The sequence below is a fragment of the Lissotriton helveticus genome, chromosome 2_1 (genome assembly GCF_964261635.1).
Source record: "Lissotriton helveticus chromosome 2_1, aLisHel1.1, whole genome shotgun sequence".
Taxonomy (NCBI): Eukaryota; Metazoa; Chordata; class Amphibia; order Caudata; family Salamandridae; genus Lissotriton; species Lissotriton helveticus.
Window position 1 is genome coordinate 87,129,999 of NC_136059.1, and position 16,303 is coordinate 87,146,301.

General features: G+C 45.7%; 1 protein-coding gene across 1 annotated transcript in view; it reads right to left on the bottom strand.

Moving 5' to 3' along the window:
* Positions 1-16,303, bottom strand: part of DYSF (dysferlin) — a 1,004,398-nt gene that overhangs the window by 504,683 nt on the left and 483,412 nt on the right. The window contains exon 29 of the mRNA XM_078674496.1: positions 4,408-4,550. Coding sequence (XP_078530622.1) covers positions 4,408-4,550 — 143 coding nt within the window. The remainder of the gene's footprint in view (positions 1-4,407; positions 4,551-16,303) is intronic.

The window sequence follows — 16,303 nt, forward strand, 5'->3', positions numbered from 1 at the left end:
AGCCTCGCTAGCGATAAATATCGCTAATCGTTGGTAATATGCCCCTCAGTCCCTCTGTTGTGTTCTATCAGTCTGGGAAACAAAATGCAGCAAAGCACCTAACACGTGTTTTTAACAAAGACTACATTAAAAAAAATACTAAACAGGGTAACAGTGGAATAATTTCTTCAGCTTGTTGCTTGATAACAACATTTGTAGACATGTTATGACTCATTTCTTCAAATTCAACCAACTTCCTTTTAAGATAGGGAAATATAGAGGAAGCGGGTTTGAAAACGCATGATGCGTGTTTTGAGGTCTCGCCTACATAGAGCTTTGCTGTATGTCTTCGACGACCTATTGTATCCGAACTTTTACAATCAAATTCTACCACGCTTTAGCTTAGCCCACTCCAGAACACGGGCTTTCATTCTTCCATTCACACGTTGGCCGCAGCCGCAGTGTTAGCAGACTGAGGGCTGGAGCACTTTACATCAAAAGAATTCAAAGATGGCTGCCCACAGGGGCGTGAGCACAGGCAGACATCTTTGAATAGCTGTTTGCCATACATTATTTATTTATTTATTTATTTATTTTTTAGATTTATACAGCGCGTACAATTGCCCGTAGGCGTCTCGGCGCTAGAAACTTTGAATGTATTCCCGAGGTTAGGCCGGTAACTATTCTTGATCAAACAGCCAGGTGTTTATCTTTCTGCGGAAATGCATCAGGGATGGGCTGTCTTTGATGGAAGCTGGCAGGGAATTCCATAATCTGGGAGCTGCCACAAGGAAGCGCCTATCACCCCAGTTAACTGTATTTGTTCGTGGTATTTGTAGGATTTTAAGGTTGTTAAGGGAATAGGTGTGTGCTCCAGTGCCACAGGCCAGACCTACTGGCTTTGGCAGTGCTTGTATAGCGGATGGACCTTCAGTTTCTGACAAACACTGTATTGCAACTTGAACAACTCCAAATGAGCACCTTCGGGGATTATTTACATGCCATTTGCCTCGCCGGTGCGTCACTTTTAATATGGGAAAAAGTGACGTACCGGCGACGCACGGGGCTTGTAAATACGCCCCTTCGTAAAGAACTGCTGTCCGTTTCAGCCGGACACTTGTGTGGCAGTGTTAAAACCGGTGTTCTTTGCAATAATCATAGTGATGTTATACCAACAAATGTAAAAATAAACACTCAAGAATGGATGTTTCTTCCAGTCGTACTCTGAACCCGACTGAACTTCGGTGACCCGGTGGCAGGGCGTGCAATGACTGAAATGGCTTCGAAGCATGCTCTGAGCCACTGCTGCAGGCGGGGAACATCAAAGCTGTCAAAGAAAGTTGTTTTAAACTAGGGTACCCAAAGGAAACTTCCACACTGCAAAAGTAGCAAAACCCATGTCTTTATGGTGCAAGAGCGCCATCTAGAGGCCACGACAAAGAGTGCACTGAACTCACAGAAAAAGTAATTTATGTGAATCCAGGAATGTGGAATGTACAACGTTTCTCCTTTGCCTCACAATCCTAACAATGCAGCCACACACAAGTATATAATACCAACCCTCTCATTGCAGGGCAATATTCACAAACAACGAGGAGCAGTGAAATTATGCGGCAATGGAGGACTACATTATGCTGCAGTCTTGACTAAATATAGTAAAATTAGAAGGCAAGTCTGCCTGCACAGCCTTCTTGCAATAAAATATGTGTCTCGTTATTCGGCTCACCCCGGTTAAGTCGTAAAACTCGTCTTCAACTTCAGGTTTACTTTGTGTTCATACTGTAGGGCCTCATGAAAAACTTCTTTCCATTAAGAAACAACTCTCCGGTGTTTAATGTGTAAAAACATAAGTGCCAGGCCCCCATCCCTTTTGGGGATTCAGGATTTTAAACATTTGTATTGGTTCTTCTCCAAATACCATTTAAGTAGCCATGGGGAATAGTGGCTCCTGGTCACAAGTATTCAGTGGCTTGCAGAGTTAGGCTAGTCACCCCCTGATTATGTTTGGGTCTAGGCAGAGTTTATATTTGTATCAAAATAAGGATCTCAGAGGTGACACAGTCTGTTCTCGTAAGGCCTAAAGCATAACCTGTACTTGTATAGTGCTCGCTCACCCAAGGGTATCTTGGCGCTGAATAACAGAGGGTTATTGTTACCCAACTCAATGGTACTCATTTTATCGACCTAAGAAGGGTGAAAGGTTGAGTGGACCCACCAGGATTTGAATCTGTGACCAAACACAGGCCCCTACAAGGGACGCATTAGTCTGCTAAGCCACAAGACCCAGCTAAGCCACCACTTGCGGCTAAGCCACCAGACCCAGCTAAGCCACCAGACCGGGCTAAGCCACCAGACCGGGCTAAGCCACCAGACCGGGCTAATCCGCCAGACCAGGCTAAGCCACCAGACCAGGCTAAGCCACCAGACCGGGCTAAGCCACCAGACCCAGATAAACCACCAGACCCGGCTAAGCCACCAGACCTGGCTAAGCCACCAGATGCAGCTAACCAACTAGACGCAGCTAAGCCACCAGACCCAGCTAATCCACCAGACCCAGCTAAGTCACCAGACCGGGCTAAGCCTCCAGACCGGGCAAAGCCACCAGACCCAGCTAATCCACCAGACCGGGCTAAGCCACCAGACCGGGCTAAGCCACCAGACCCAGCTAATCCAGTAGACTCGGCTAAGCCACCAGACCAGGCTAAGCCACCAGACCCGGCTAAGCCACCAGACCCAGCTAATCCAGTAGACCCAGCTAATCCACCAGACTGGGCTAAGTCACCAGACCGGGCTAAGCCTCCAGACCGGGCTAAGCCACCAGACCAGGCTAATCCACCAGACCGGGCTAAGCCACCAGACCGGGCTAAGCCACCAGACCCAGCTAAACCACCAGGCACAGCTAAGCCACCAGAGTCGGCTAAGCCACCAGACCAGGCTAAGCCACCAGACCCGGCTAAGCCACCAGACTCAGCAAACTCACCAGACCCAGCTAAGCCACCATACCCAGCTAAGCCACCAGAGCCAGCTAAGCCACCAGTCCGGACTAAGCCACCAGACCGGGCTAAGCCACCAGACCGGGCTAAGCCACCAGACCCAGTTAAACCACCAGGCACAGCTAAGCCACCAGAGTCGGCTAAGCCACCAGACCAGGCTAAGCCACCAGACGCAGCAAACTCACCAGACCCAGCTAAGCCACCAGACCCAGCTAAGCCACCAGACCCAGCTAAGCCACCAGTCCGGACTAAGCCGCCAGACCGGGCTAATCCGCCAGACTGGGCTAAGCCACCAGACCGGGCTAAGCCACCAGACCCAGCTAAGCCACCAGACCGGGCTAAGCCACCAGACCGGGCTAAGCCACCAGACCGGGCTAAGCCTCCAGACCGGGCTAAGCCTCCAGACCGGGCTAAGCCTCCAGACCGGGCTAAGCCACCAGACCTGCCTAGGTCAAATCTGTGGGCCAAGTCTTGCCTCAGCTGCAGGCTCTTAGAAATGTTAAATGCTTTTCGTATATTTGTGATACAAAGGCCCAAGATACTACTAGGTTCGTTCGCATTGAAACCTGGATGAAAGAGGGGTTAGAGTTTAATAGGCTTTAGCAATTGAAGTCAGTTTTGTTTCTTACTGCGTTTAAATGGACTAGAACAACAGCGATAAGGTGAAGATGGCTCCAAGCCTCTGGATTTTCTTCACTGGTTTCAAACTCTTGCAGCTGAAGTGGGAGTACTTGATTCATAAATAGCTAAAGCGGGGGAGGGCTGCTTGCAATCAGCGTCCAGTAGAGGGCAGTATCTCTCCTGCATCTTGCATTTACACAACTGCAATGCATTGGAGCGGGTACCTTTGGTTAATTACAAATAGCTCTGCATATTTGTGAGATGCAGTTTAACCACGAGAATGATTAATGCTATTAATGATAAACATGGGTTATAGGCTGGAGTATTATCTAAAAATATCTAAGCACTATTAAGTTTCAAAGGTTGGTGTATTAGTAGGAATGTGTTATTAGTTGTTACACAAGGCATGTCAGGTGTTGTCATTTCAGGTCATCCATAGTCCAGTGTTTGATAGCATCTGCCTGAGAGGTCAAGATGTAAAGCCTTTTTGAGACAAGCCACAGGGCATTGTGCATCAGCCACAGACTGGCAGCTGCAAGGCTTGGTCCTGGGCCTCTGCCCATTACACTTAAAATGAAGTAGTAGGAACTTTGGAAGCAAACTATTGATTAGGTGTTTACAGTAAGACACGCACAATTATCAACATCAACAAACAAAATGGTGTTTCAGAAGGTCAACAAAAACGATGGGATATTTCCAACATCCCCCACCATTGTCTATATCAATAGAAAGTTTATTTTCTTCTGTAGTAGGATACTTATGTATGTGCGATTGTTTGGGTGTACACGTTTCACATGCTACATGAATATCTCACCTTTTTCAAGGCTTCCATCTGTTGGAGGTCTCTTCTGCGAAGACGAACCCAGCGGCGTCGCCGATTGGTGTGGTACATCTTCTCTGCGGGGACCCAGGACTTCGGCTTTCGATCAGGAGGAATGGTGATGCCATATTCCCAACCTTAAAAATAGGAAAAATGATGTCATATCATATACTAATTACTCTTTGCAAACATTGCGTAATAAAGATCTAAACAGCTACAGATCCCTAATCAAAGGAAAGCCCAAATCCATAGTGCTTTAATGTCATGGAATCCGGAGGAATCCTCTAACACCCCTTAAGAAGCACACATTGAAGGTATGCTAATCTTGATAGAGCATGCCTACTAGGTGTTATATGTAAACTTTATGCCCCCTCACCATTTCCTGTTCATTTTACTCTTCCTTCATCCGACAATGAAGTCCACAATAAAAAAATCCATTGAAATAATTGATATCCTCATTGTTTAAAACTATTGCTGTATACGTGCAAAAATATGGTTTTGATAAAGTAAGAAAGCTCAGTTGAATGGTATATAAAATGTTTGTAGCCGACGAGAACACACAGGTGACTTTTAAAACCTGCTTCCATTGACCACTCTTGTGAGCAGGGTTTCTATGACCAGTGTGTTGGGACGGGAGTGGCCACCAGGAGGATTTAACAGGCCACTGTCATCCTCAAGCAGCAACTTGGGTATCCTTGGATTAGAACAATACATTATAAGATAGAAAATAAATGGGGTATTCCAGAACCCCTTTCAGGGGTCCACAGCGCACGCCGAGGTTACTAGGCCCAACCGTGGTGGTTGAGACCTTTTACTCCTGATGTGCCGGGGCCCGGCATACTATGGACCTCACTCAACTGGGCCAAGTACCCCTGCTGCTCTTGACTCTCAGTGGTAGCTGTGGTCGAGCAGTTAAAGATCCCTCGGGGGAGGGCTGTAGATACAGGTCAGTGAAAACAACTCATAACTCAAATTACAAACAGGACAAACAATAAATCGTTGTCCAGCCAAATATGTGCTTTTATAAGAAAAAGTCGTATTTTATTTACACCTCAACACATGCAAAGGAATACAACATTCAGAAGCATGGCGCAATCCCCTTGAGGTCAGGGCTTTAGAAGTCGTCAGGCAAATACCTGTCCCAACCTCTTTGGGTAACATGTCAGGTTATTCCTCATTCACTGGTGGCCGCATCAAGGGAATGGAAATTATTATGTCATACTCAAGAATTTTCCCTTTGACTCTTTAGGAATATAGTCAAGAGTGTCTGTGGTGCCGCAGCACCTTCAGTAGCAAATCCCTTGGGACCCACAGGCTCAGTTCAAGTCTTACCCACTCCTGCAGCATGGAAGTGTTTGGCGGGACAGCGGGTGCCCTGAGGGCAGGCACTCGCGAGATCAGATCCTGCTCGGAGAAGTCGGGCTGCTCACAGAACACACAGCAGCGTCAGGCAGACACAGGCTCACTCTCCAGAGTGGTGCGACCAGCTCTGACCAGCGATTGGAGCAGCGTCCAGCTCACAGACGTGGTAAGTCTAGCAGGAGGAATTCCATTGTTTGGCTCTCGACTGGAGTCTAGCGAGGGCACATCATCCCCCCCAACATCCTCCTGATCCTCGCATTCAATTAGGGCAGAACTCACTGTGTGGCTCGACCCACTGGCCGCAGTCTCATTCAGGTCCCAGGCGACAGGCTGGAGTCTTTGGTGATTTGGCCCCGGCAGCCCCTCCTGGCACACAGGGTTAATGCCGCACCCTCTGGACGCAATGTAGACTCCTCAAGTGCAATTTCCCACACCGCCATGGCCCATACTGTCATATGGGGTTGCTAAGGCATTCACAAGTCATGACACACTGGTAACACAACCACTTCACTGGTGGCCCCCCTCTGATATACGGAGTCACCGCTACTAAGCTTTGTGAGCTTGGTGCCCTCTGCTCAGAGGACAATACTTGGCTCAGTCATTGATCGCCCTCTCCTGGCACATGGGAGTTGCTGAAAACAGTCTTGTACACTGGCTACTGCCAAATCCTGGTCACAGGCAGAAGTCTTGAAGAGTTTCCCCTTCACACACAGCCTGTCTGGCTGCAAGGCATATGATAAATTTTGGGGGCTCAAACTTCCTTTCTTATAGTCCTTTTCCAGACACCAAATGTGATTTAGAGGCTGGGTCTTTGATGCTTTATGTTGGAGTTCTGCTTCTTTTGAAGTGGGCACTGCCCCTCTTCTTCTTTCTTCATGAAAGGTCTCTGGCACAGCAGGAGAGACTCCGAAGCTGACTGTCCCACAAACAATTCAGAATTCACACCTGGATGTCATCCACAGTGATATGTGCATCAAAAGGTTAATCCTAGACCCCCGGCCCTACTCTTTATGCTTCCCTTATCAGCCCCATCTCCTTCCCGGTTATCTATCACTGAATCAGAGTAGTCTTTTGAGATGTAAAGGGAGTATCTTCCTGTCCCTCCAGTGTGTCCCCACCCAGCTTGCAGGAATGCAGCAATACACAAATCTATCTGAGGAGACTCCTCTCCGCCTCATGTCTTCTCCAGGCAGGCCTGGGCTTGTAAAGATGGAACCCAGGGTCCTCCATGCAATGTACCATTGCAGGCACACTGGCACTCAGTGTACATACACAGCAGACTCTCCATCCAGCTCTGTTCCTCCATGCATTGTACCCTTACATGTGCACATGCATTCAGCACACACAGTCTACGTGCACTATTCAGCACTGAAGCTTTTTAACCACTGTGTGCTCTTTACAAACACACACACTTTTAGCACACACACTCACCATGTGCGCATTGCACACCACTTTACTCTTCTTATATTGTACTCCATGCAAGCTCTCATACACCCTGCACATGCTTTAGCCACACATTCTCTACACTACATGTTTCATGGAATGTATCAATATCAGGCATAAATACACCCAGAAACATGTACTAACCACACATTCACTGCACAGCACTGCTCAAACCTTGTACTGTATCCTTCCCAGGGACACTTACAACCAATGCAGAGGCACAACTCCTGCGCTACGCAGCACTTCACATCTACCTGATGTAGCTCAAGGGTGAGTTAAGCACGCAGCAGCAGCCTCAGGCCTGTAGGCCTCACTCCAGCGACACAGGTAAAAAAGATCCTGTCCACTACTTCCGATCACTACCTGATATGCTTCCACACTACACTCTTGCTGCTGAACTCCAGGTGAAGGTGGTAGCCTTCCACCACTATGAGGGTAGCGCTTTGGGCCACCCTCCTGGTCCAACAAGACTGCAATCCATGAGACAGGCCTATGTCATGGTGCACATGCATGATCTGTGTTCACTTATGACAAGAGAATCAGCATTAGGGATCCAGACAACAATACAGTTGGGCACTTCAGGGCAGAGGTACATGCCTTTACCATGCAGATGACTTTTCCATCCTAATGGGCATTCACAAAAGGGATTTAGTAGTAGTAAAGTTAGGATTCCTAACTTTACTACTACTAAATACCTTTTGTGCATATCGAAAGTCGTAAAGTTAGGATTTTGTCTCAGTTCAGTAGTAGTAAAGGTAGGAATCCTAACTTTACTATTACTAAGGCCCACATGCATCAAACAGAATTGCATTCGCAAACGATGCGAATCGCAAAATTCGGCCGTTTGCGAATGCAATTCTTTGTTTTGGGATGCATTAACCTTTTTTGTTATTTCGCAATTTAAGAAATCGCAATTTGTTTGCGATTTCTTAAATTGCGATTGCATTTAAGAAATCGCAATGTGCAATTTCTTAAATGCAATGCATCATTGAAAAAAAAATTGTGATTTCGCAAATTGGAAGTGTTAAATTAGCATGAAGTCAACCTTCATGGTAATTTAAGAAAAGTTTCAAAAATGCACAAAAGTGCATTTTTGACACTTTCATTTTACACACATACATGCCCTTGGGCCCTTGGGCATGTATGTGTGAAAAATGGACTGTATGTTACATTTCAGGGGTGCAGGGGAAGTCCTTTGGACCCCCCCTGCACCCTAGAAATTGCATTCTCATTTTGCGATTCCTTAATTGCGAATCGCAAAATGAGAATGCCTTCCCATTGATTCCTCCATAGGAATCAATGTTAAGGGATTCCTTATTTGCGATTCGCAAAATTGGGAATCGCAAATAAGGAAAAATTAGAAATCGCAAAAATATATGCGAATTTTTGATGCATAGGTCTTTGCGATTTCTAAATTGCGATTCCTTAATTTTCGCAATTTAGGAATCGCAAATACCTACAATGATGCACGTGGCCGTATATGCCTTCTGTGAATACCTAAAGTAGTAAGTATAGGATTTTGCCTCAGATTACTTTTGTGAATCGGGCCCTATGAGACTCTTGGGAATCTGTAGAATGTGATAAGAAAATATAGATTTTTTTCAACCTTATCTTATGTTTCTGGTGTTGATGGATAACTTTTTCTACCGGAACTCATCCTAAAACTGACTGCATGGGTTTCACTTTTGTTGCATGCTTGAACCTAGGAAACATCTGTACATGTCTGCTATGTTAGATCCACACTGGCCGTTTACATATTCCTGTGTAAAGAAGCCGAAGAGCATAGTCAGGTATTTGGAAATTTCATTGAAACTCTACCTTCCTATTGTTGACTAGTCGACAGCCAATCATAAGATCACAACCACCAATAGATTCCTTTGGCAGAGAGAATCAGAAAATATACAATTCGCCAAAGATTGAGCACTGGACCCTTTCTGGTGTCGCTTTCTGGGCTAGTCTCCGAAGATTTGCAAAATAGGATTAGTACGTCTCAGGTGTGTTCTCACCTTTACATCGGTCGGGATTTGCCTATCACTGAAAAGTAAAGGTAGAATTCCTCCTATTAATTGTACATAAACTATTGCTCTTGCTGTGTGAGATGGACCCTGTTAAGAGAGAATGTTTTTTCCTAATTGTTGCCACTTTTATGAAGTCAAAATCAGCTGCAGCATGTTTAGAAACAGCAGGAATCAATAAATATGTGATTTTTATCTTTAGAATGGAGGGAGCCACACTTTTGTCCACTGTGTGCTCTTGAGATTGAAATGCTGAGGCAGGTTAAAGCATCCTTCAAGCATAGAGTAATGTTCATAGCGTTGACCAATGACTACCTTGCAGTGTCACAGGATCTGCAACAACACCGGGTTCAACTCCTCGGGGTACATTTATTCATTTCTAGCGCACTGCAAAGTTGAAACCTTTTCACACATTTGATATCAGATCTACAGTGCAGCACACATGCAATGATTGGAAACTTATGAGAAATTAAAATATTTCTCCAACTTAACGCCTGGCTCAAGGAGCCGTATTTTTGTTTCGGCATAAATCCTGTTAATAGAAAGGGCTTTGTGCTGTGGTTCTGAAATTCTGGACCCTACTTTTATCACGATATCGAGATCCAATACCCGTGCCACAAAATATCAACGTACCATGACGAATTTGGTGTCAACAGACCGATAATGATTAGGACATCATCCCTATGCATTTGCGTCATGATTGGGGGATGCCAACACCCTTAAATCACAGTTTCCGTTCCGAACCCTTAGACTCCATTTTGTGAATGGCATCCATCTTGTGTCTTGCCCTCATGATAAGTCAATTAAGTAAGGCCGAGTCTGATCTAAAAGGACACGTCCACCTTTCCTTGACTTCCCCCTGACCTGTCCCAACTGACTCCATTGCCTCCAGCCAAACCTGTTTGGACAGCTCCTCACCCAGTGGCCGAATACGATAGCATCAATGCCCGACATACCACAAACCATTCACTACATCCAGATCATATTTTTACACACACACACACCTGTCCCCGCACCCTGTTTATGGCCAGTTTTCTGACTAGGAGGTGCCTTTCTTTATTGGGGTTTCGTCGATATCTGATGGGAGTTCCGGGCCTGGCTGGGTAATCTATCACGAACTGGACGTCTAAAATAGGGGCTTGCCTACATGACTTCGCTCTTTTGTATTATTGTAGAAATATGTGTATAGCCATATCATAAACTCAGGAATTCTTGCTTGCAGCTATTATTATTTTCGTATATAAGGAGACGGCTGGTTCTGTAAAAACGAACAGTCTCCTGAGAACACACGATCCGTGTTTGTCGTGCTTCTAGGACACATGTTACTTGGTAGCTGCCAATAAAACTTGATCTCTGACTGTGACTAGAAGACTCCGTGTTTCTGTGGTCCGGAACAAGGGAGAACTCAGAGGTCTTCGGGTGTTATCCCCTGGCACCTGCGGGTTCCTAAAAACCCGTTACCTCAGTTGGCGCCCAACTCGGGGCGGTATCAAGCGGCGACGGTCCAAGCCAGATGTTTGTGAGGAGCTTCGTGTGAAAATTCCAGAGGACGGCCAGCCACTTCAGCGACCCCTGCATGTCGACGTGGTTCCGAAGGTCTTTGCAGCGAGGTTCCCCGCATCCCGACGACTACGAAGGACTGCTGCCCTGACTATCGCCTTGTTTTGGACCCAGTGATCCTTGGTAGAGCGAAACGATAGACGAGTCTTCTAGCGACGTCACAGATCTTCAAATACTTCAGTTAAGTATAAGTGGAGCGTCTCCCAGTCCTTAGTTTGTCCTTAGTTTTTGGTATCCTTGAGATACGCTTTGATTTGGTACTTGCAAGCCCCAAAGCCGAAGGACTCGTGTTTTCATGAGAAATATCGTAACAGATAATCCTTTGAAGTTTGAAGCTAGACTAGTGAGCGAAGATGCCTGGTTTTAGCAGACTTGGAAACTTGTTTTGTCTTGGTTGTAGTAAGGACTCCCGATTAGAGGATTCTTGTCCGGTTCCTCCAATTGGAACTCCAACATATGAGCTCTATGTAAAGCACGGCGTAGGTCCTATCACATATAATGAAGTGTGGATAAAATACACCCGCAAGGATGGTGTTTTAAAATGGCCCCAATATGGTAGTTTTGATTCAGAAATATTAGATAACCTAGAGGTCAAATTGTTCAAGAAAAAAGCCCGGCCGGCGATGTTTGACTCCTTTCGCTTATGGCGCAAAGAAGCCAAACAGAAAGAAATAAAATTAGCAAAAAAGAATAAAAGAGGAATGTCAATGGTGCAAGCTGCCGTTGCATACAGGGATAACGAGGAAGAGCAAGAAAACAAACAAATGCTTAGGAGCAAGAAGCTAGCAGTAGATAAAGGCTACCCGATGTTACCACATAAGGGACAAGGTCAAGAGGAGAGATCCGAGAAAGATCCATTAATGTCCCACTTATTAAGCTCACCTCCACCGTATGCGTTAGACGCTACGGCACCCCCAAAGCGTTTTACTATACCGCGACCCGGCGCATGTAACACAGCTCTTGCACAAACGCCAGCTACTGTTCAGCTGGTTCCTACTTCACCGGCGCAGCCTTCTCAAAGGCCGCCGTCTTTGCTACATACTCCGTCTACTTCTACCACTTTGCCTACGGCTCCAACTGTTCCCTGATACTACGTCTGCCACTGTTTCAACTTCCTCTGCTATTGCCTCTACTTCTTCTTTGCCTCAGCATGTCTTTTCCGATGCACTTGCCCTTCCGCAAGGTTCTCCTTCTACTAGACAAAGAGTGACAGGTACCGTCACTAGTCTGTTTTCACCTTTCTTCGGGTCGCCTAAAACGACCCCTAAAACAGAACATAGACAGTCACGTAGTCAACTGCCTGATTACGAGGAAAGAAAAGTGTTGAATGAACTAGCCCGCCAATGGATTACGGATACTGTTAGATATGATGTTCAGCATGTTATGGACGTTTTTCGTCAATGGAATGCACCCACTCAGAGATACGTATTCGAAGAGATGTGTGTATATCTGTGCGAAGATGTGAAGACAAATGATCCCAAATGCACAATGGACGAACTATGGCGTACGCGCTTTAAGTTCCATGAAGGTATGATTGGAGGTGCAGATGTTGAGAAAGCGATAGAGTTATTGCTCTCTTATAGGAGTAAGGGAAACGTCTCTAGATCATTCCACGAAGACGACGTATCAGGTAGGAAAAGAGCGAGACAGTACCCCATTGAGAGAGGTTCCCCCGGTTTGGAGGGAAGGTGATGCGAATGCAAATCCACCAATTCTGCCTCATTTCCAGCGTGTATGGGTACATGTCCCCTGGAAAAGATCCGAAGTTTTAGCACTCAAGCAGACACTACCTGATCCTCGTAAAAACCCGACTGGGTATTATAAGGAGTTATCGCAAACTGAAAGCTCATGTATAATGAATTTAGCGGATGTAGACATGTTGTTTGGGAATGTTGTCCCACATCCTTTATGGAGTAAAATTCGTCATACGAACCATGACCAAGAACTAGGTGACTCATGGGCAAACATTACCGCTACAGATGCTAGACAAATTGGTGGTTTCAAACCTGAGCCGTTAATAGCTGAACTTCCCGGTAGGATTATCGCGTACATGAAAACAATAATGCCTGAAGTACGCGTAAACTGGGATAAGCTATCTGCGTGTAAGCAGAAGAAAGATGAGAATGTGTCTGACTTTTTCACGAGATTTGAGGAGACTTTCACCAATCATAGTGGTCAAGATATGGCTACCGAGGGTGGTCAAAGATTGTTTGTAGACAAATTCGTACATAACTTCGTTCCTGAACTGTGTAATAAACTAAAAGATGCAGAGAGTGCTTGGGCTGTCTCTACGTCAGCGCAGATTTTAGCTACAGCCCAGTACTATGAAAACAGGCGCAAAGACGAGCTAGATAAGGCAGACAAAAAGACAAAAGATTTAAAAACTAAAGTTCTTCTCCAACAGGCCTATCCGCCCCGTATGGCTAGTCAGCCCAATTATCAGCAACAACAGCAGTATTTGAGAAACGCGCAAGGAAACGAGTTTTCCCATCAACGTCTTCCGTATGGCCCGAATCAATGTGTGTATTGCAAAGAAGAGGGTCACTTCGAAAGTAATTGTCCGGTTCTTGCGCGACGCTTAAACGGCGTTTCGGGTGTAAGGGGAAGAGGTGTTCAACATGCCCCTAGAGGTAGGGGTCGTGGAAATTTCTCCCAGAACACAGTTTCTTTTCCGCCTCAGAATTCCATGAACAGCTTTGACCAACAGAATAATGCATTGTCTAGGTCAGCTCAGTACTATGCTGACGACTATTACACCGAACACGACGCTGAGGGTAATGATTGCTAGGACAGCCATGGACAAAGAGAGGGAGTCGTTTCAGTTCCAGTAGATCAGAATGGACCTTATGTCGAGGTAATTGCCTCAGGAGTGTCAGAGCCATTTCTGCTGGATACTGGTGCTACAAAAAGTTCTATTATGCACTCGAAACTTCCTGGCGCACCTTTGTCTGGCGAAATGAATGTCTCAGTAGGTTTCTCTGGCGCCTTTGTTAGAAACCCGATCTCTAGTCCTATATCACTTTCTGTTGGCCCATGCGAATTAGAAGCACCCATCATTTTGACAACAGGTTGCGGTGAAAATTTGTTAGGTTTGGATTTACTAAAGAGGTTGTATGCGACTTTATACTGTTCCCCCTTGGGAGTACAACTTACTTTAGGTAAGAAAGTCATTTCTCCAATGTATTTGTCAAAGGAAGATATTCCAACTGAATTGTCATCACTTCCTGCTATACTTTGGGCTAATGGTTCTAATGATGTCGGTCGTTTGGAGCTAGCACCGTATGTCATAACTTTGAAAACCAACGTTAGGTTGCCACGTATTCCCCAATACAAAATATCTAGCGAATGCGAAAAGGCGTTGTTGACGATCGTTTATGATCTGATCGATAAAGATGTTATCGAAGAAACAACAGGAAATGTTTGTAACAGTCCAGTTTTGCCCGTCTTAAAACGCACTGATCCTTCACAACCACCTGTGTACAGGTTCGTGATTGATCTCAGAGAAGTGAATAAAGTAGTTATCCCGCAGTTTCCAGTTGTCCCCGACATTACTGCTTTATTGACAATGGTTCCAGCTTCAGCAGCTTGGTTCTCGGTGATTGACCTGAAGAACGCTTTCTTCAGCATCCCGATTGCTGAGGAGAGTAGGGATATTTTTGGATTCAATTTAGGAGGACGAAGCTTCCGCTTCAAGTGCGCTCCTCAAGGCTACTGCGAAAGCCCATCAATATTCAGTCAGGCCCTGAAAACACAACTAGACACTATTGTTCTGCCAGATGGGTCAACTCTGATTCAGTATGTAGACGATCTGCTGATCGCTGCAGACACGGAAGAAATTTGCAGACAAGCCACGTTGTCATTATTGCGTCACTTATGTGACATGAAGCACAAAGTCTCCCTTTCCAAACTACAATTTTGTCGACAAGAAGTTACCTACCTAGGTCCCATCTTATCGAAGGAGGGAAGGAGACTGACACCAGAAAGAATACAGGCAATTGCAGAACTGAGTGCCCCAAGGACACAGAGAGAGGTTCGAGCCTTCTTGGGCATTACATCGTACTGTAGACAATGGATACCGAATTTCTCACTACTAGCTAAACCCTTGCTGACACTACTCTGCAAAGATACGCCCAATCCTATGCCCTGGTCTGAAGATTGTCAGACGAGTTTCCACGAGTTGCGTGATGCATTGTGTTCGGCTCCTGTTTTGGGAAACCCCAACTACAGTAAGCCTTTTACATTATACGTCCATGAGAAGGAAGGTTGTGCATTATCAGTCTTAACACAACACTTTGGGAACAAACAGCGCCCATGCGCATATTTTTCGGCAACTCTAGACCCTGTGGCTAAAGCCCTACCAAGTTGTCTGAGGGCTACCGCCGCAGCAGCTGTCTGCATTCGACAATCTGCTGGATTAGTCATGAATAATACTCTGATCGTTATGGTCCCGCATGCGGTAGACATTTTGCTAAACAGGACAAAGACACAACATCTCACTAGCGCTCGACTATCCAGTTACGAACTTACACTGTTAGCAAGTCACATCCACATAAAGAGGTGTGATACACTCAACCCCGCTACGCTACTACCCATCCCGACAGAAACAGACAAGACTGATAAACATGACTGCTGCTTTAGGACAGAAGAAGAGACAAAAGGGAGAGTAGACTTACAGGACACTCCCCTTCCCGAATGCAATGATACTTTATGGGTTGATGGTTCATGTTTCAAATTGCCGAATGGTGATACGACTGCAGCATATGCCGTAACGACATTACACACCATTATAAAGACCGCGCGCATTTCCCACAATTCTGCACAAGCTGCAGAGCTGATTGCGCTTACAAGAGCATGTGTGTTGGCGAAAGGAAAGCGAGTGAATGTGTACACTGACAGCCAATACGCCTTTGGTGTGGCTCACAGTTTTGGGAGATTGTGGCGTGAACGTGGGTTCCTTACGTCACATGGTGCAAAGATACAACATGGTCAGCTAGTTAATGAACTCCTTGAGTCACCGACCTTGCCACTACAAGTTGCCATTATGAAATGCAGTGCACACAAAAAGATTCAGGATGATGTTGGCCGCGGGAATGCATTTGCAGACGAGGTTGCGAAAGAGACTGCAAGGAACACGATGAGTCGGATGTATGTTGTAGGTCCCGCTAGATGGATTACTGATGTGGGAATGTGTGAGGACACCATTGAAAGCGTGAAATCTATACAAGCCGAGGCGACTGAGAAAGAGGTGAATGAATGGAGAGAAAGTACAGGTAGATTAGATGCGAATGGTTGTTGGGTCAAATTGTCGGAACACCAGCGATGGCTATTACCTAACGCATATGTACTTGCAGTAGTAACAATGGCTCATGGAATGGCACACATCAGTTCGAGAGGAATATGTAAACTATTGGCCCCAGTATGGCAGAATAGCAATATCCCAAAATATGCAGAGAATGTGGTCAAAAACTGTATGGTGTGTTTAAAGTACAATCCCGGTAGGGGAACCCCAA